Genomic DNA, 19,956 nt, shown 5'->3' with positions numbered 1-19,956 from the left:
CAGAAATGCCTTCCTCTAAGGGTCAGGACTTCCATCAGACAGAGAGATTGAGAACCCTTTGAAGTTCTGATTTTTGGCTCAGGGGTAGAACACTTGCCTAGCATTTGCAGGGCCCTGGGTTCCATTCTCAAAGCCACAAAAAAATAAATGAAGTTCTGATCAGCTGTGGGGACTTCATCTCATTCTAGGGGTTTTCCTAGCACCTTCCCAGTTTGGAAGAGGTTCGTTCTCTAGGGTGGATTGTGCCCACAGTTGGGTCATGTTTCTGGTTTCTGGCCCATGTTCCAAAGGCATTTTGATGTAGGTCCTGCCTACTGGCCCCATGTATTTTCACCAGGTGGTCCTCTAGCATAGTTATACAGAGGAGTGACCCCAGTGGCCTCTGCCACCAGGGCAGGAGGCAGAAGTGCAGACGTTGGGATCCCAAAAGGGCCTCAAATGGACCAAGCAGTCAAGAGTGCGCTCTTTAAGAAAGTAGCTCCTCTCCAACAGAGAAAATGCCACCTACTGAGGAGGGGAGAGGTGCAGGCAGAGTGGGCCGGTCCTGTCAGTGCACCCATCCAGAGGTCCCTGGGCTTACAGACAGTGTACACGCAGATCCACAGGACAGCACCTTCTTACATCAATCATTTGTATTGCTCTGAGGACAGAATGTCTGAAATCTGGTTCTGGGACATCTTGGCTGAATTAATGGGGAAGGATACTTGTGAGCTAAAGAAAGCCAGAGATTTATGTATTTATTGGTACTGGGGATTGAATCAAGGGCACTTAACCACTGAGGTACATCCCCAGCCCTTTTTTAATATTTTATGTAGAGAATAAGGTCTCATTGAGTTGCTTAGGGTCTCACTAAATTGCTGAGGCTGGCTTTGAACTCATGATTCTTCAGCCTCCTGAGCTGTTGGGATTACAGGCATGTGCCACCATGCCTGGCTCCATTTTTTTGTGTTTGTTTTTTTGTTTGTTTTACGTTAAGACAGGGTCTTGCTAATTTGCTGAGGTTGAGGTTGATCTTGAACTCTAGATCCTCCTGCCTAAGCCTCCCAAGTAGCTGGGACTACAGGTGTGCTCCACTACACCCAGAATCATGAGATTCTTGTAGCACATCCTGTCTCAGTGTCCTCTGTAAAACAAGGGGGAGTGGGGACCAAGACTCCCTGGCTTCTGCTCCAGCCCTCCTATCATGTGAGGTGCTGGCCAGTGGCTTTTCCTCCTGTCTTGTCATCCAGGACCCTCTCGGTCCTTACACCAGGTACAAGAAGGCTGTCTGAACTCTAGCCCTCTAGGCTTCTAGTGATGTCATCACTGCCAGTTGTCACCAGTAGGGCAACCCAAGGTATAGATGAAAGCACTAACACTCTTAAGTAGAGCCATTAAAAAACGGGAAGCACTGAAGTCCAGGTGTGACTCAGTCCAGGGCTCCTTCACAGCCTCCTCTCCGGTGCCTGCACAATACCCTGGCCTGACATGACTGGGGTCTCACACACCCACCCAGTGTTCAGCCAGCCCTAGAAACTCGCAGGCACGGGTGGTCAGGGCCCAAGCCCTCCACAGCTGATGTTCCTCCCCTTCTGGGGCAGGTCTGAACGGGATGAACAGCAGCATCTGGGAGCATTTTGCCTCTGGAAGCTTCTCCCCAGGCACTTCCCCTGCCTTCCTATCAGGGCCAGGGGCTGCTGAGCTGGCCCGGCTTCGGCAAGAGCTAGATGAAGCCAACGGGACCATCAAGCAGTGGGAGGAGTCCTGGAAGCAGGCCAAGCAGGTACTAGCCCCACACCTATCTGCCATACCTGTAACTGGTGGCATCCAGCCCAAGCTCAACCTACACAGAGGGCATGGGGGCGGGGAACCTGGGGCCCAAAGAAGAGAACAGAAACTTTTGTTGGCCCTCTCTCCCTTTGGAGGACTGGCCCTGCCTTTGGGTCACTGGGGTAGCCAGCGCCACAGACCTGGCACTCCCTCTGGGAGCTCTTTATGTCATCTATCTGCAGGCCCACTTGCTCCTTCCTGGAAGACCCAACTCCCGGGGCTGCAGGGTTCTAGGTTCTCAGATAGGCCTTCTGTCCAGCCACAGCCTAACTGCCCCTGGGGGGATGTGAGTCCTGCCTTGTACCCTTGCCATGCTAGGCCCTGCCCACAGAAGGAGTGTCTCCTGCAGGTCCTGAAATCTCTCTCCTCTCCAGGCAGCGTCAGCCTCCTCCCCGCCTCCTCCCTGCCCCCTCCCCAGACAGCAGGCCCAGCTTCCCAGCAGGCCCTACATCCAGAGTGGCCCACACAGGCTTCCGGAGATGCTCTCTGGGGGGGTCAGGGGGGCAGGGGCAGGGGGCCATCGTGATGAGGCGCTGCGTGTTGGGCCCACAGGCTTGTGATGCCTGGAAGAAGGAGGCAGAGGAGGCTGGCGAGCGGGCCAGTGCGGCAGGTGCTGAGTGTGAGCTGGCTCGGGAACAGCGGGATGCACTAGAAGTGCAGGTGAAGAAGCTCCAGGAAGAGCTAGAGCGGCTGCATGCAGGGCCTGACCCCCAGACCCTGCCCACCTTCCCTGACCTGGAGGCACTCTCGCTGTCTACTCTCTACTCCCTCCAGAAGCAGCTACGGGCCCACCTGGAACAAGTGGACAAGGTCAGCCCTGGAGGTTTGGGAGCACTGGCTACACACCATGGCCTCAGTGGTGGGACCCTTGATCCAGTCCAGCTGCTCCAGGGACAGACACCCTTCTGAGAGCCTCTGCCTAGCATTAAGCCAGCAGCTGGGAGGGGGTGAGGAAGAGAGTGTCCTCCTGGGGAGCCAGCGGTGGCAGTGCCCACTCCTAGTATTCTTGACCTAAGCTGCATTCCTGTGCCTGGGCCCTAAGTGGCATCCTCCTGTAGCTCTCTGCATACCAGCAGTCATTCCAGAATGGTTCAGGCTGTCAGGGCTTCCCTGTCTGCATTCCAAGATCCCTTGCTGGGTCCCTACCAGCCATGTGCCCAGTGGAAAGTGCTGGCACTAGGCATTTGGCAACCAGGCCTCTTGGCATGTCATAGTTTTCTCTAGGCCTCATTTTTCTCACTTAGGAGGCTGAGAGTCACTTTGAGATCAAATGATACAAGAGGCATTAATGTCATCAGGAGACGCCCTAAGGCACGGAGGCTGCAGCCCCAGCCTGCTCCCTGGCCCCAGTCAGGTCCACTCAGTGGTGGGCAGAGCCTGAGCTGAGCAGCCCAAGCTCTCACCCCGCTCCTGCTTACCAACACGTCCTGTGAGCACACTGTTGAGCTCCGGCCTCAGTTTCCTCCTCCCAAGGGGCTAAAATGAGAGTCGGGAACTCCTTACTCTACTTGGGCCAGATGTGTAACCCCAACCTCACTTTCCCTGCAGGCTGTGTTCCACATGCAGTCGGTGAAATGCCTTAAGTGTCAGGAGCAGACTCGGGCGGTGCTACCGTGCCAACATGCTGTGCTGTGCGAGCTCTGTGCTGAGGGCAGCGAATGCCCTGTCTGCCAACCCAGCAGGGCCCATGCCCTCCAGTCGTGACCTTGCAGGCCTGGCCCAGCCGGGTCCAGATCTCTCACCTAGAACTCTTTAAAGTATATATATATATGTGTATATATATATATATATATGTATGTATGTATGTATGTATATGTATATGATTATGTACATGTATACATTTGTGTGTGTGCAGGTATGCGTGGTGGCCAGCGTGTGCAGTGTCTGTGTGTATATCTGTACATAGATATAGACACACACTTTAAAACAGACTTACCAAGCACTTTTTAAAAGAAAAGACTATTTTGCAGTCCTCCCCTGCCCGCTCCCCACCCTTTCCGCTCAGAGACAAAGGTCCCCTCTTCTTCCACTGGCCTTTTGGCAGAGAATCTGTTTCTGTCTTTTTTTAATGTAGGAACTAACTATTTTTAACTTCTTCCTGGGGCCTAAGCGGGGAAAGTTGGGAAGCTGGAAGGGGCTGAGGGGAGGGGAGAAGCCTTCAGGGCAGGCCCTGCTCACCCTGTCTCCCAGGGCCCCCTGGGTGGGTAGACCTGGTTCCCAGATGTGAGGGCCTCAGGGAGGCCTGAGGGTGTGCTGGGGGTGGAAGCCAGTCAAGCTCCTAGGTTTACCAAATGTGTATTTAGTCCTGGGGACCATGGCGAGGGCCGGCTCCCCTCCCAAACTGGGCCCTTGAAGCCCCTTGAGGGGCAAGGCCCAGTTATGTCCCCCTCAGCTCTTTCCTCTTGGGCTCCCCAGAACAGCCTTCCTGGCCCCAGGGCCACCTACCAGGCTGGCACTGCCCTCAGCTGTCCCTGCCCAGGCCCCTCTCTGGCCCAGCCTCTGTGCAGTTCGCCCCCTCCCTCTGGCAGCTAGCAGGGCAATTGTTGGGGAGGAGTGCGGCCTGAGGACCAAGGGGGCGCAGGCCCTGCCCTCCTGGCAGAGGGGCTCCGTATGCATTCCTTGGTGCTCTCAGAGTGCAGCTGACGTCCTGCCTGTCCTAGGCAGACGCCCGTGTGCATGTGTGTGTGTGCTGTCCAGTGTATATTGTGTCTTAGCTTTGATTTTAAAAGTCATTCTGTACAGAGAGAGATGCAGGGGGGTGGGAGGGCAGAGTGGGCGGAGGGAAGTGACCTCGCTCCCAGCACTGGGTGTCGGGCAGGCTTGTGAGGGTTGCGAAGGGTCTGCCCTGGCCCAGGCCCCCCTTGGGCTCAGCACGAAAGGGCTTTCAATGAATTAAGTGAAAACTTTCTCCTTTTTTTACAAAAATGCAAAAATCAACAAAGCAAATCTATTGGAAATAAAATATGAACTTGCAGTTGTAGCTTGTTTATGTGGGGATGTGGGCCCCCAAACACAGGCCTCCCAACTGTGAGGCAGGCAGGGCCCCTGCCTCAGGCACAGATGGCTTCTGCCCACACCCTGAGGTGTGGCAAAGCAGCTGCCAAGCCTTCAGGCCCATCTGGGCTCAAAGAGTCCTCCACAGTTTGAGTGCCCTCTGACACAGGCCCACTGGGACCACTATGAAGGTGACCTTGGACACCATAGCTCCCAGGCCCTGTGTCTGTTCTGTTCAGGCCTGTCTTCATCTGTGAGTGGTTTATTATTGATGTTTCCCAAAAGGCAATAAAGCCCCTGATTGTTTCTGTGATCAGCGGACAATGCCGTCTGTTCACAATGGTTTGCATAAAAGCATAAGTGGGAAGCAGGTGCTGAAGAAGTGCCCTGCCTCCCGCCTCAGAGGGGCCCATGTTCTAGGAGCGAGTCTTCCTGCCCCACTTCCCACCAGGCTGTGCACTCGGGTCAGAAAACAGGGAGGCTCCACGAGGCCTCAGAACTGTCCCCCTCCAGCACTCCCATCAGCTGTGCTGACTCAGAAGGAGGGGATTTCACCTGGGGCACAGCTGAAATGACCACTGGCCTCCAGTGTGCAGGGACCCCCTTCCCCTCAGCAGGGCTGCCCCTTATGCTGTCCAGAGCAGCCACTTGGCCTCATGCTTTACCTGCCCGGTCTTGGGCAGTGACCACCATAACTGATGGACCTGACAAAATGATCTGTCAGAGCCCACAGTCAAAATTGTATTGCCAGCCACCTCAGCCCCTGCTTGTGGCAGCTGTGCTCACACCCTCCTCTCTGCTTTCTCCTGAGGGCTGGGGAATCCACCTGGCCTGACAGCATCTTAGGGACCTTCTGGATGCCAACAGGTATGCTAAGAGGGCTGTGAATAATTTTTTTAAATTTTATTTTTGCTAAGAAAGTTTCTAGGTGACCACTGGACCCCCTTCCCCTCAGCAGGAAAGAACCCTCAGCAGACAGTCACATTGTCCTTTCCACTATGCCTTGGTGCCAGCCCTGCTGCCTGCCAGCTCTCACCCCAGATCCAACATCCTTGGATCTCTAGTAATGGCCACCATCACCCCTCCCCTGGGGCAGCTGCCCCAGGAGGCTGGGCCCACGCCCCAGCATTCCTGAGGCAGGGAGACCAGGAGGCAGATGGTGCTAGACCCTGCCGGCACCACCAGAGCAGTGTTTCAGGGGATGCAGGGGCAGGACTCACTCTGCTGGGATGCGGCAGAGAATGCTGAGGCCAGGGCTGGGGGGAAGGAGGAGGGATTATAAATACTGTCAATGCTGCCTGCATCAGTGCAGGCCATGGAAGAGCCCAGAGAGGCTGCATTCTGGCCCCTATACTTGCTGTGCCTTCCCGAGTGTCAGGCCAGGCTAGGGGGCTGAACTGTGATGGGGAAGACCCCAATCTTCCAGGACCCCACCAGGGACCAGCCCTCCCCCAGCTCCTCTATTGCCCTGACTTGGGGTATGCTGGGAGGCTTGCTTGGCCCGCTGCTTCCTCAGCCTCACAAAAGCCTGGGCCTCTCGATCACCCTTCCGGCTCTCCAGCAGCTTCAGGATTTGATCCCCTATGAAGAGAAGGCCAGAGGCAGTGTCTGGAGGCTGAGGACATAGCACTGCCCCACTGCCCCATCCCCCACCACACTGAAAGGAACCAATGACTGACGCACTAGCCAAACTTCAAGACACAACCTGACACAGCGGGAAGGTGAGAGTGCGTGGACTGCCTCGGGATGACTACCACCTTTCTGGAGAGAACCTAAAGCTAGCTGGTTAACTTTTTCTTTGTGCCTCAGTTTACTGGTCTCTAAAACAACTAATGATGACACCTGCCTCATTGATGGACCCAAGAACTGAAAGAGCTGATGTATGCCACGTGCTCAGAACTGGCTCACAATGTGCACAGTGGTGAACTATTCCTGTTATCAAGCTGGGGGAATTCTTTGCAGGGATGTGCCCCTCTACTCAACAGATCCAGGCTCCTTCCTCTCCCGAAGTCATCTCATGGGTGACCTTACCCATCAGGGAGTCACTCAAAACGTCATTGAGCTTGAATTTCATTGGTCTCAAGCCAAATGATTTGCCAGATTTCTCAGCAATGTGAGCCTGGGCACTTACTCCACTGGCTTCCATCTCTCAAGGAAGCATTTCTCTAGGACCCCTGCCCAAGTTGTCCAGGTGCCCAGTCCCTACCCTGCCCTGCCCTGGGACTCAGGCTTACCATTGGGTGCCGGGTACATGAGAGGCAGGCGGGTCTGGGGTGCCTCACTGGGCTCCTCAGAGCCAGTCAGCCCAGGCACCCCACACAGAGGCAGAAAGGCCTCCCCTTCGAGGTCATCAGCCCCCAGTGTGTCATGGTCCAGCACTGTGAGCAGCAGGCATGACCCTTCCTTCTGACATGGCTCAGCAGGCACCAGGCTGGTGAGGACATACTTGGGCTCAGATGCCTGCCCGAGACTACCATCACCCCACCCCTGCTCCAGTACATGGGTCACCCCCTCGTTGTGCACAAGCACATTACTAAGGCAGCTCAGCCTGGCGCATCCTGGCCATGTGGCATGACAACTGCTCTGACCATGGGCGGATGCTTTCAATCAGGGCTCCTGTGCCCTAGGCCCACCTGTCTTGAGCAGAAAGCAGATCCCTGAGGACTTCAAGGTCAGGACCCTCCCCTGGAAGCCTTCAATTTGACCTTTCCCTTCAGTGGAAGAAACCCTTGTCCCAAGTGTCCTTTCCTTAGGTCCAATTTGGTCATCTCATGGGCCCCTTGAGGGAGGTCCAGGGAAAGGAAGCGAGGGGGAGCTAGGAGGATAGTAGGGACCCACTCACAATTCAAATGTCTCATCAAACAGCGGGTGAAGGTCCTTCTTGTGTTTCTGGGTCTCTCTGGGGGCCAGCTCAGGGAACTCATGCCTGGGTTCCAGGGTCAGCTGGACAAAAGGGTCGCTGGAGCCTAGCAAGTACCCAGGGGAAGGGTGCTGGCAGGGTTCTCCCAGTCACGCCCTGCAGCTGTACCACCCTCCTGCAGCTGTGCCACTCAGCAGCATTATGCCTCATAGAAAAAGCACCCAGAACTCCCACAGCGGCCCCAGGGATACTGGCAGGGAGGGTCATGGAGGGAGCAGCCTCCACTCACCATTAGAGTCCAAGGGCCGCAGGCCAGAGGCACTGAGCAGCTCCACACGCAGCTTCTGCTCGGAGGCGCTGTATGAGGCCTTGATGGTGATGGCACCCAGCTCCTCAGAGGTGGTTTCCACCTGCGCATGGGTTGCCAAAGCGGGGTCACCTGGGCAGAGCAGGATAGGGCCGACTAACAGTGGTGGGTGCGGGGGTGGGGAAGGGAGCCTCACCTGCTGCTGGATCCGACTGCAGAAGTACTTCTGGATGAGCTCCCGGCTGGAGGCTGCCTGCAATTCCAGGACCCTCTGCAGAGCCTAGAAGAATACATCTGAGCACCACCTGAATGTCATAACCACAGTCAGCCCTGTCACAGGGCTCACAACTGAGGCTGAGACGTGACTGAAAAGTGAAGTCCTCGGACTCTGAGACCACAGGCAAGGATGCATTCTCAGCAATGCCTGAGGCTCTGGGACAGAGGCACAGACAGTGGGCTTCTTGGGGCCCCTGTGCTTTGAAGGATACCGCGCTTGGGTTAATGGCTCTGTTATCACCATCTTAAATTTCTTTCCTTTTTTTCCCGCAGTGCTGAGTATTGAACGCAGGGTCTTGCACATGCTAGGCAAGCATTCTACCACCCAGCTACATCCCCAGCCCTGGTAATAATCTTTTTCCCAAGGTGCCTACCTTCTTATTTTGAACTGGGCTCAACGACTTAAGTAGCTAGTCCTGGACACAGGTGAGTGCAGAACGACAGACTCCCTGACCTCCTACCTGGGAGCTTACCAAATGCCCCTACCTGGAAGGTGGCCGTGTGCAGAGCCTCCGGAGGCAAGCCGCAGCCCTCAGCATGGAAGCAGATCTCCAGGTTCTGGGGGAGACATCAGAGGTGGCCCCAGGGTTACTGTCTTTTTTTTGTTTTAGTTGTCAATGGACCTTTATTTTATTTATTTATACACGGTACTGAGAATCAAACCCAGTGCCTCACACATGCTAGGCAAGCGCACTAGGACCCCAGCCCAGGCTCACTGTATTATGGCTGGCATTTTTACCTGCAGTGCAACTTTCAGCCTGCTAGAGGCCAGGGATGAGCTGCGCTGGGAGGTGGCTGCCTCTGCTAGCACCGCAAGTGTGTGGGTCCAGAGCAGGGTCAGAAGGCTGGCCGAGGGCAGAGGGTGCCAGACACAGGATACGGAGAAGGAAGCAAAGGTGCTCTTGAGAAGGGGAGGCCTCGGGACCCAGGCCCACCCCAACCTTCCCCCACACCTGCTCCACAGGTGAGGCTATGGCCAGAGCTGGCAGGCAGTGTAGGGAGGAGCGAGGGAGGGCTGGCCTCCTGAGGGCAGGGCACGAACAAGGGGCAGGAGGGTAAGTCCTATCTGACACATCCCAAGCTCAGTGAAGACTCCTCCTCAGTAGGATCATGAAACCCCAATAAACCACAAAGATGGCCAAGGAAGCTGGATCTCAGTGTCAGAAGCATGATTCAAGATGAAGTAGCCAAAATGGATAGGATTGCAACACAGGGCAGGGATAAGCATCTGCCCCCTTACAGGGGGAATAAAAGTGGCAGGGACACAGTCCTGATAACAGCCTGAGTTTAACATGTCCAAGTAGAGTCTGGCAGTTACTACCAAAAGAAAAAAAAGTATCAAGTAAATAAAATTGGTGAGGAAATCTGGGCTGGCACGGAGCTCATTGGCAGAGCACTTGCCTAGTAGGCACAAGGCCCTGGGTTCCATTCCCAGCTCCAGGAAAAATGAGAGAGAGAAGAATGGAGGAGGCCTGTGTATTTATCAACACATATAAGTGCTCGTTATACCCGGGCACTGTTCTAAAGGCTTCTGAGCAAAGCTCCTGTCTTAGTGGAGAGGTAATTCTGGTTTATGTGGGAGGGGGAGCTGAACAAATGTCATAAAATGGCCTAAGAAATAAGGATCAGGCTCTAGGGGTCCTGACTGTCCAGGAGGAAGAGAAGGACTCTAGGAGAGAAGGGCCAGTGGCCTTCTCAGGGCCCCCAGTTCCACCTGGAGACAGATCTTCCTGGGCATCACTGCAACTAAGAGTCACTGGCCACTTCCTGTGTGGTCACTGACCACGACTATACTCTCAGCACATCACATGACCCATTTAGTCCTCAGTAGAAGCCTGTGGTCACTGGCACTGAAAACTTTAGTAACTGCTCAAAGCCACCAAGGAGTACTGAGTGGAGTTTGAAGCCAGGCCATCCCAAGTCCGCACTCTGTGCCTCCAGCCTACCTAAGAGACCCTAACTAGAAGGTCCCCCTGGATCACGGCCAATAACACCAGATGCCAGAAACATTAAAAAGGAGGAAAATCAGTCAGGGGTTCTGAAGATGGATCCAGGACTGGATTTCAGTTTGGTTTAAGGAAGAATTTGTAATTCTCAGTACTGGACAGCATGAAATGAGCAGGTTTGTAAGGTAGTGAGTCCTTTGTCCATGGAAGCAAACATTTGAGCAGAGGCTGGCCGTACCCTCTAAGGGACTTCACTGAAGGGATTCACAATATGCCCCCCTATGGATGCTGAGGCCCTGGAAGGCAGGGCAGGTGGAGAAGGGGTGTGGGCAGTTAGGGCAGGGGCTGCTGCAGACCTGTTAAAATTCTCCTGCACCAGGTTGGTGTTCATGTAGCAAAGCTCCACCTCCAGGAACTTCATCAGGGGCAGAATGGCCTGGGGAAGGTGAGGAGGTGGCTCAGGCCCATTTCAGTCCCACCCCCTTTTCCTTGTCCTGGGGAGGAAACAGGGCCAGGAGCTTCGGTGTTCAGGTTTGTAATGTCTGCAGGCTCTGGGCCCTGCCCACCTCTCACCTTCCTCTCCCAGCTGCTGTCTGTTCCAGCCACACTAGCCTCCTCTACAGCCGGGCACAGTGCTACCTCATGGCCTTTGCTGTCCCCGCTGCCTGGAATGCTCTTCCTCTAGAAATCCTCCTGGCTTCTTCCCTCACTTCCTGGGGGTCTTGACTCAGCTATTGCCCTCTGAATGAGGTCTTCCGTTACTACCTAAAAATATAACCCTCTAACACTTCCCACCCCTCCTTCTGTTTTATTTCTCTCTAGCACTTATCATTATCTAACACACTGTGTAAGTGTGTGCACACATACGATTCTGTATGTGTATTTATAGTTCAGCCATCTCTAAGCTTATAGTGCTTAGTAACTAAGGTTAACATGTACTCCGTACTCAGCTCTTCCACTTCCCCTACTAGAATGTAAGCTCTAGGAAAGCAGGAAGTTTTCACTGATCTATCCCCTGGCTTGAATCAATGTCAGGGAAAAGGTGGGCACTTACTAAACAGTTGATAAATTAATGAGTAGCCTTCCCCCAAACCATCAGAGGCATGTATCACTCTCCCCGCTTACAGACAAGGTAACCAAGGTCAGCTGGCTTGCATAAACAGGACAGCAGAGCTAGGAGGCACTGACAAGGATGTGTGCCCAAGCCTGTGGGGCTGCTGCGTCCCCACACTGACTGTCAGTGCTGGGAGAGCCCATGCAGTGGCCCAATTTGCACCCCTGAGCATCCAAAGAGGAAACTGAGGCCCATGGAAACAACATACCTGGGCCGATCTCTGACACCCCCAAGGCCTTCAGCCCCCTAAACAATCTGGGCCCCCTTCACAGCCCCAGACCCAAAGAACTAGCAGGGCAGTGAAGGTCAATGAGCAGGAGAGTCACTCACATCCTCAGGCAGAACGGACTCCTTGACACTCACGAGTCTCTGGATGTGCTTGGCAATGCCCACCTCCAACTGGGGACACAAAATGGTAGATGGAGGTAGACCAGGGAATAAGTGGAGGATTAGGATTTCTCTTGGGGCCTGAGTTTAGGTTTAAGAAAAGAGAGCTGGACATCAGCCCAGGTCCTACTGGGGGCCAGGGTGGAGTCAGACAACAATGGAGTCACTGTGGAGTCAGACAACAATGTACCTGCTCAGCCAGGGTGCGGACACCAGTGCAGATCTCGTGGCCTAGCCCAGCCAGCGCACCCTGAAGCTGGGCATGTAGTGTGTTCTGCAACTGCCCCTGCTCCAGCATGGCCCCCACCCGCTGCTCCAGGGCTTCCCATGCCAGCTGGGTGGGCAGCTTGCCGATCACTAGCCGCAGCTGCTCCATGTCATTCACCACCACGCACAGCTGGGGACAGGCACAGGCAGAAGGATGCAGGGCTTCCTGAACAGCGCCAGCACTGCCAGGCCCCACCCCACCCTAGTCAGGCCCCCAGCCTGGGCCTGTTACCATGTTGGCTGCCTTGCCCTGGTCCTTCTGGCCTGCAGAGAGCTCTCGGGCCCGGGACTTTATAAGGCTGCAATACACCAGGGCCAGCCTGCAGGTGTCCTGAGGTGGGGTCAGGGAGAGAAAGTTGATCAATGGGTGAGGCTGCCATGCAGGGTAGAGAGCAGGGCATCTCAGCAAGTTGGGGTAATTTCAGACATAGGCCTTGGAAGGTTACTGAGCCAGGGAGAAGTGGGGTGGGCAGTAGTAAGGTTGTCCTAGAAGGATGGGGGACATAGGAAAGATGCTGCACCTCCACAAACTTGACAGTGATCATGAAGGCCTCCTCTGGGTCTGGCCAGTCCAGCTGCCGGGCAGTGTGACTAATCTGAGCAAAGCAGGTGGATAGATCCACAGCTGATGTGCTATGTTTTGTCAGCTCACCCAGAGGTACCAGCTGGGGGAAAGGGAGAGAACTTAGAAAGGAGGGCTCAGGACAGGGACAAATCCATTCTCCCACTAGCAAGCACAGAGCTGGGCAGGGCTACAGAGGGAACAAGCTAGGCTCTGTCCAGAGCTCCAGCCTGCAGGACTATGGCAAAGGGAAGCCACAGGTAACCCCAGGATATCAGGAGGCAGCAGAGTTTTGCACACCACTGGCTGAAGTGGGAGGGGAGGGGATGTTCCAGCAGGTTACCAGCTTCTACCATGCCCTGAGGGATGGACTGAGCCACCAGCCCCATCTCCAAACTCAAGGCCCTGCCCCACCTTGTCCATCTGTACAGCTCGTTGCACCCGCTGCAGCGCCACACTGTAGGTCTTCTGCAGCCAGGAGGGAATGGCTGGCTGGAACCAGCAGTGAAAACTATCCAGAGCCAGGACTCTGTCCCTGGGGAAAGCCAGAGCTCAGCCTGGGGAAGGCTGCAACCAGTTTCAGGTCACAGCCCTTGTCGACCCACCTCACAGGTGTAGCTGCCGGTTACCTACCTGTCCAGAGGGACAGGGCCCAGCTGACGGAGCTCCTTTAGACTGATGTAGAGCTGGAACAGACTCTCGCCCATCTCTGGAGACACAGGACTGCCCACTGCCAACATGTGGTCCTGTGCCCTCTTGGCCACCTGCAAAGAAAGGCCTAGCAGGCAGGGTGGCGGAGCTGGGCTGAGGGACACACCTGGGGTCAGTGAAGGGCCTCACCAGCCACTGTAGCTCCAGGAAAGCCATGGAGAAGAGGTCGATCTTGAGGACACTGGAGGAGAGGCAGCAGTGTGACCCTGTGGTACATACCAGGATTCCACAGATCTACCACCTCCCAACCTGGGTCTGCTCACTTTTGGAAGATCTTGTTCCACATGCGCTGGCACTGGTGCAGGTCACCCATGACATCCTGTATGAGGCTCAGCAAGGCCTTGCCTGCCTCTAGCATGCCCTGGCAGGGACAAGGTGGGTTAAGCAGGGCTGCAGAGGCAAGTGCCTGGCTCCGCCCTGCCCCCTGTCCAGCCCCACCTGCACCATGGGCTGATGGTGCTGCTGCTTCAGGTGGAACCATTCAACCGTACCAGCCTGTCAAAAAAGAAGTAGTGAGCCAGGAGGAGCGTCTGGGTCCAGGCACAAGCCCTCCCCCACCCCAGGGAAGGTCATACCCTCAGAGCCTCAGTCACCAGCTGGGGCAGTGGAGCACTGTCTGAGCACAGTTCTCCAAAGGCCTTCATCTTGCACATCTGCACCAAGACCCTGGGAGACAGAAAGAAGGCTGTGCCCACCAGACCCGCTGCCCCATACCACCACCACTCCTCTGCAGGCCTTGTAGCAGGTGCCCCACTAGGCATCCCTCACACCCCTGAAGAAACAGAGCCACTGACCTGAGGAGAGACTGCAGCCGGGATGGGGAGTCAGAGACAGAGAGGGGGAAGACGGAGCGGAACCTCCGGATGAGGGAGAGGCCATAGGCCAGCAGGGAGGTGAACGAGGTGGCCAGTTCCTCCAGCTGCAAAGCCAGAAGATGTCAGGAGTTGGGAGCTGCTTATGGGCTCATGGCCTCCTGTGCTCCCCTGACCTCCCCCACAGTCCTTCCTGCCCAACAGCCTTTGCCCACACAACTCCCACCTGTTCTGGTTTGAGCCTGCCCTGGATCCACTGGTACTCCATGCTGGTGATGGGGTGCAAGAGGCAGCTGCTGGGGAACTCCAGGCTCTGGTAGAGGCGACTGTAAGCCAGCCACTGTCTGTGGGGACAGGAAGCCCTCAGCCAGGCCCAGGGGGAGGGATGGCACCTTCCCTGCTCCAAAGCCTCCCATGAAGCCTCATCTACCAGCAGAGGCTGAAAACTAGAGACTGCAGGTGACTCATAAGGATTGTTTGATTCCATACATGCTTTTTAAATTGCCCATCTCTTAAATTGGGTTACTAGTGATAATAAAGCTTCAGAATTTTTGGCTTCTTATGAAAAGTAGAATTTAAGGACTTAAGCCTGCATGCACACACAGCAACCATCAGCTGGAACTTTTCTTTTGATGGTTCAGGGAACATGATGGAGGAGATGACTGAGTTGGACGAGGGTCCAGTGGAAGGGCAGAGGTAGGGAAGAAGAGCAATCCAAGGACAGGCCGAGACACAGGCCTACTAGACACAGCTGCCAGCTGCACTATGTGCTTGGGTCCTGGGAGCAAACCAGGTCCCTTACCATCTGGTGGCTGCACCAGGTTCACCTTCATCCCACCCTCATCTTCAGAACCTGCCTAAGGTTCTGGACACACGCTGCCCCTGGCCCAGGATTGCCTTTACCAGCCTCCTTCTGCCTCCAAGTCAAATGCCAAGCCTGCCTAGAACCCAGGCACCACTCCACTCCCCCACCGCCTGCGACATGGGGGTGTGGCTCTACTTTTGCACCTCTCACAGGCACTGGAACATCTGTGACTCCCATGTGCCCCTCCCTGACTTTCCCAGAATCTGACATGGCTCTGGGGACAATAGGCCCTCAATATACATTCATTAATGTCCATTAATGTTTATTAAATTGCTGACTTTGAAGCATGTGACATTGGCAAGTGGAGCCAGGGTCTCGGGTAGGGCTGGCAAACTCAAATGCCTAGAAGGACTTGGGAGACAGAAGGGAAGAAGTGGGCCCAAGGGCCACCATGCTGGATAGAGGTCACACTGTGCTGCTCAGACCAGCCCTGCCAGTCAAATACTGGTGTCCCATGAGCAGCTGGAGATCTGCATTGTATGTGAAATCTCCAGATTTTTAATAAAAGTTGGCTACTGATTTAAAACACACAGTTTGAGACAAAGAGAACCCTCCTAAGGGCGAGGCTTTGGGCTGCCAGCAGAGTACAGGAGACTGCCAGCTGCCAACAACCCCTTAGGGTTCCCAGGGCTGTGTACTCACGCCATGGACTGGTGGAAGTCAGACAGGTCCTTCTGTGTGGCATGGAGAAAGAGGATGGTGGTGGCCTGGGGACTCAGTGACCCATCCCAGGAGGTACTGCCCATCTGAGGGGAAGAGTGGAGAGGTGTTAGGGCCTGATAGGCAGTGCTGGTGGCACTCAGCCCTGGGAGGGCAGTACCTGGTGCCGGGTGACCTCATGGGACACCAGCTGCTGCAGGAGGTGGCGGTGCACCATGTAGCTGGGCTGGGAGCGGCTGGCTGCGGTGGCTCTCTGTAATGGGACCAGGATGACTGTGAGCAGAGTGGACCCAATGCAGCAGGGCCATTGAGGCTGTGGGGCTCAGTCCCTGGCCAGGCCCCAGACCTACCCGCTTGTGAACGAGCTGGAACTGGAGGTGGCACTGGCCGCGGTCTGGGTAGGTCTCGGTGCAGGGCTCCAGGGGGTACCACTGGTCCTCTCGGCAGTGAAGATCCTGGGGGCAGGACACACCTGGAGTCAGGGGCAGGAGGCAGTGGGGCAGCCCCCAGGTGCCTGGAGCCTCTCTCTGAGCATCACTTCTCCCCAGGACCCTTTCCCCTTCTCCCTCACCTGCAGCCTCAGAACCACGTTCCCCAGAAAGTCGTCCTGGCCTTTGTCTTTCCGAGCCTCCTTAAAGATCCTGTTTCAGGCAGGACCCATGAGGGAGATGGAACAAGTACCTAAGGGATCGGGCTGGAATCTGTCCCCCACCAGTGGCCAGTGTGGACCCAATGATGGTGTGCATGGCCGGAGACGGGTAGAGGGAGAATCTACCTTCTTTCCCATGAGTCCTGCACCCACCTTCGGAGCCCATGCAGATCTGTGAGCTCCCCAAGCTTCTGTCTGACAGACTCCACGGTGTCCAAGTCCCTGGTGGGGCAGAGGTTTGAACAAGAGGCAGAGAAGGTGCCCATTACCCCTTCAGGGAGGAGACTCTGCCCCCTTCTCTTCCCCATCCCCAGGGACAGGCCATGTCAGTCACCACATGTCCAGGTGAAAGCTTGAGTTGCTTATGTCCTCAAACTCCCTATAGGGTGAAAAGGGCACAGTTTAGGGCCTTGGAGGGGTAGGACCCTCATCAGATCAGACCACAGGACCCCAGATCCTGTCTGCCACAGCTGCCATCCCCAGTATCACCCACTCCCACTTGACACCTTCCTGCAAGCTGCTACTCCCCCTTCCACTGTTTCCCTCCCCTATCCCTCTTCCTGTGAGCTAGGGCCTCAGACTATCCCCGTTCACCCGGAGGGACCCAACCTGCCCCACCAACACCATTGGTCTGTTCTGTCTGGCCTACTCCACCCAGGGCCAAGCCCCTTCCCCAGAGCCACTGATCTCACTGCCTGGGGAGTCCTGAGAGTATGGGGAGCGGGGCTGAGGCAGGGCCACGTACAGGATAAAGGTCTCATCCCAGACAGGGTGGAGCGTCTGGTTGACAACCTGGGTGCGGTGGGTCTGCTCCTCGGGAATGGTATGCCTCACCACAGCCTTCTGCCGACGCCGGGACCCAGGGCTGCCCCCTGGCACACCCACCCCCTGCTCGATGCCCAGCAGGCAGTAGGGGTCACTGAACCCTGGGGAGGAGGGAGGATGAGCCCAGATGGAGTTGGCCAGGCTCCCTGGGAGAGTCCCTCTTCAGTCCACCTGAGGAGCTTCTCCTGAGAGGGGGATGGGGAAAGTTGGGCAGAGCACCCCACCCCACCCTGCCAGCCAAGATGCCAGGTGCAAGGGATCGGCAACACTGAGGCCAGTTCCGAGAGACATTTAGGAGACAGGAGCTCCTGCTAAGAGTTCTGGGTCAGACTGTGACGGGGAGAGGAGGGAGTCAGGAAGAAGCCCTCAGGGCTCACCAGCCCTGCACTCACCACTGACATCCTTGCCCAGGATGCCTTTGGCCTGTTTCACTGTTGCCTTCAGACAGAATATTGGCTTCTAGAGGGATGGGAGGAGCGGCCTAAGTTCTGAGAGGGCTGGGCTTCCCAGGCCCCCTCCTAGCCCAGGGTGCCCTGGCCCAAGTTACCTCCAGCTCCCTGACCCGCTGCAACATCCGCTGGTGCTCCTCAGGCAGCACCTGGAAGGCCTGGTGGGGAGGAAGATGGTGTGTGGAAGGTTGCGGGCAGGGGCCAGGGCGGCCAGGTTGAGAAGGCAGAGCTCCTGTGTCCAGGCTGCAGAAGGTGAGGGGTTGGGGCTGGCTCACCTCCTGCAGATATTCCAGCAGCTCAGAGGCCTCAGTCACATGGTTGGGCTCCGGCTGACCCAGGCGGTGCACAACAGTGTAAAGTGCTTCCTCATACAGCAGGTCCCGCTGAGCAGAGTGGGATCATATCAGGCCCTGCCTCCCCCAGCCACCCCTCACAGCAACACTTCAAGCCCAGAGCAGAGACAGGCAGCCCACATGCAGTGGAGGGGCTGAGGCTCAGAAGTCCCTCCCAGGTTGCCGCCATCAGCCTTGGCCAGGGTCCGAGGGGCTTTCAGGAGGATGTAAGGCTGGTCCCCACTCCTCTCCGATCCCCCATCACTCCAACTCTTACCTCCTCAGGGGAGAAGTAGTGGGATGGAGACTCAATCTGGGGAGCAAGGTGAAATGACAAGGTGTCCTTGGAGGCCTGCTTGGGGGCACAGGAAGGCTTAGGCCCCAGCACCCTCCTCCAAGCCCGCGGAAGCCCCACACCTGTTCCCACAGCAGGCCCCCTGGGGGTCTGGCCCGCAGGCCACCGTGCTCGTCCCCCGGCCCGCTGTGGCTGATGTCCATGGGCGTTCAGCTGGCCCAGCAGCTCAGCCCTCCACCACCTGCCCCCACCCGCTCTTCCTTCCCCAGAGGAAACAGCACTGCTTATCAGGCAGCCCACTCTCAACCGGGGGGCGGAAGTGAGGCCCAGCAGCAGCAAGGAGGGAGACTTGGGGGGATGCTGAGCAAGCCTCAGGTGGCTCAGGGGGGTCCCCAGGCTGCCCACCCTACATCAGGGATACCTGCCTCACAGAGCCAGTGCTTTTGGAACTAGGGGAGCAGGAGAGGGCGGGCAGGCCTACCATGGAAAGAGGGCTAGAAAGGCTCAGGTCCGCAACCTGAGAGACCCACAGTGGCTCAGAGAACACGTGGCAGACCCCACCCTGCTGACCCAAAAGGTTCTGCCCAGGGGCAGCGTGGACAGGTAGGTGGAGCCAGGCACCCACGCCCCAAGACTGCCGGTCCCCAAGGTCAGCTCTTCTCACTGAGGTCACTCCTACCTCCTGTGTTGTTGGAGGCAGGGCATCCTGTAGGTCTCGGACCCTGTGGCGCCTTATCTTGATGGCCTGGCGCAAGAGGGGAGGGCGCCGCTGGGGGTGGGAGAGGCTTGTCGCCATGGTGGCTGGCTCTGCCCTTCCCTCTGCTGCCCTGCTGCTGCTGAGTAAGACAGTGAAGCCACAGGATGATGCAAAGAGCCCCAAGGCTGCCACCCTCTGCCGGGAAGGTGGAGGAAGGGCAGCGGGGAGGGCAGAAGGTTCAAGGTGTCACTGCCTTGGAGGGCCGTCTCCCAGGTCCCCTGCACCTTTCCCCAGCTGGGAGCCTTGCAAGAGACTGCCTATGCTGGAGCAGAAGGTGGACCCTGTAGGCAGGTCAGCCCCACCCCACCCTTCCACAGAGGCCCTAGTGACCCAATGCTCCCAGCAGGGGCACCCTCCCCCATCCATGCACTGTACCCAGGGAAACTGACCTTGGTTCTTGGCTTCCCAGACTGAATGGGTCCCAGACCTCGGCAAGGGTGGGGCAAGCAACAGAGTGAGGGTTCCTGACAGTTCCCCAGCCAGCAGCCAACTGCTCGGCCTGCTCCACCCCACAGGTGACATTCCATAGACGTGACAGGGTCAAGCTTTGTCAGGGACTTCCCTGTAACCCCTGCTCTACCATGATGGTCAAATGTCCTTACAGGGGGCTTAGCCAAACCCTGAGAGCTCTGGGGTGGGGCTGGCAGAAAAAGAACCCCACTGTCAATCTCCCCAAGAGGGCAGATTCGGTCCACTGGGGACAGGACACTTCATCAGCATTTCCCAGAGCTCCCCAATCCACTGACCCTGTGCCCACTGCCTGGGTTGCAATGGAACATAGGCTGTTTCCCACCCTCCCCAACCCCCAGGTATTCAGGAAGGCAGTAGGTCACACCCTGCAGTGGCCCGCCCTGCAACACTGTTCTAGCCAGGCTTCAAAGAAGTGTCCCAGCATGCTCCAGGGGCCCCAAGCCACTCCTCCCTCACATTCCTGGTCTGAGCTGGGGCTGGGGCTGCAGCTCTATGGAGAGCCAGCAGGGGACCAGGCTGGCTCTGCCTCCGCCCCCAGGTGTTGGGCTGCACTACTGGCCACCCCGCCAGCCAGGTGCATGGGCCTCAGAGAACAGGGGCTTTAACTC

The 19,956-nt window shown here is 56.6% G+C and overlaps 2 protein-coding genes across 11 annotated transcripts in view; one reads left to right on the top strand and one right to left on the bottom strand.

Annotated features, from left to right (window-relative positions):
• The window catches only part of UNK (unk zinc finger), a 36,399-nt gene extending 32,267 nt beyond the window's left edge, over positions 1-4,132 (top strand). For 3 of the 4 annotated variants that reach the window (XM_079131928.1, XM_079131926.1, XM_079131927.1), the window contains 3 exons: positions 1,581-1,762; positions 2,362-2,619; positions 3,358-4,132. In XM_079131928.1, coding sequence (XP_078988054.1) covers positions 1,581-1,762; positions 2,362-2,619; positions 3,358-3,513 — 596 coding nt within the window. In that variant the 3' untranslated portion in view covers positions 3,514-4,132. The remainder of the gene's footprint in view (positions 1-1,580; positions 1,763-2,361; positions 2,620-3,357) is intronic. The other variant, XM_079131929.1, reaches the window with a different exon arrangement.
• A 1,160-nt stretch (positions 4,133-5,292) lies between these two features.
• Positions 5,293-19,644, bottom strand: UNC13D (unc-13 homolog D). 7 transcript variants are annotated; one of them, XM_079131917.1, is made up of 33 exons: positions 19,267-19,644; positions 18,800-19,012; positions 18,103-18,138; positions 17,769-17,876; positions 17,592-17,651; positions 17,437-17,503; positions 16,965-17,145; positions 16,554-16,598; positions 16,373-16,441; positions 16,142-16,211; positions 15,921-16,025; positions 15,731-15,823; positions 15,553-15,656; positions 14,272-14,389; positions 14,028-14,152; positions 13,809-13,899; positions 13,672-13,728; positions 13,497-13,594; positions 13,363-13,414; positions 13,156-13,286; positions 12,937-13,057; positions 12,482-12,625; positions 12,193-12,291; positions 11,884-12,090; positions 11,637-11,705; positions 10,549-10,628; positions 8,986-9,091; positions 8,733-8,804; positions 8,167-8,250; positions 7,953-8,073; positions 7,646-7,769; positions 7,038-7,234; positions 5,293-6,384 (listed from the first exon to the last, which is right to left on the bottom strand). In XM_079131917.1, exons 1-33 carry the CDS (start codon positions 19,402-19,404, stop codon positions 6,188-6,190), a joined length of 3,582 nt encoding a protein of 1,193 aa, XP_078988043.1. In that variant the 5' UTR covers positions 19,405-19,644; the 3' UTR covers positions 5,293-6,187. The 7 variants fall into 7 exon arrangements, 6 of the variants coding, with proteins under 6 accessions (XP_078988043.1, XP_078988044.1, XP_078988045.1 ...); XM_079131918.1 differs by having other exon boundaries at positions 12,937-13,051; XM_079131919.1 differs by having other exon boundaries at positions 18,800-18,956; positions 19,267-19,390.
• Positions 19,645-19,956: the final 312 nt, after the last annotated feature.

Source organism: Sciurus vulgaris, assembly GCF_902686455.1.
Source record: "Sciurus vulgaris genome assembly, chromosome: 3".
Classification (NCBI taxonomy): domain Eukaryota; kingdom Metazoa; phylum Chordata; class Mammalia; order Rodentia; family Sciuridae; genus Sciurus; species Sciurus vulgaris.
This window is presented reverse-complemented; position numbering and strand designations above follow the sequence as displayed.

Bases quoted from the DNA above. Each gene is read 5' to 3' on its own strand.
- UNC13D (XM_079131917.1), bottom strand. From the start codon at position 19,404: ATGGAATGTCACCTGTGGGGTGGAGCAGGCCGAGCAGTTGGCTGCTGG. The intron at 15,824-15,920 runs GTAGGTCTGGGG...GTCCCATTACAG, and splicing joins TCCAGCTCGTTCACAAGCGG to AGAGCCACCGCAGCCAGCCG. The intron at 12,292-12,481 runs GTGCAGCATCTT...ACCCCACCTCAG, and splicing joins TCACTGTCAAGTTTGTGGAG to GACACCTGCAGGCTGGCCCT.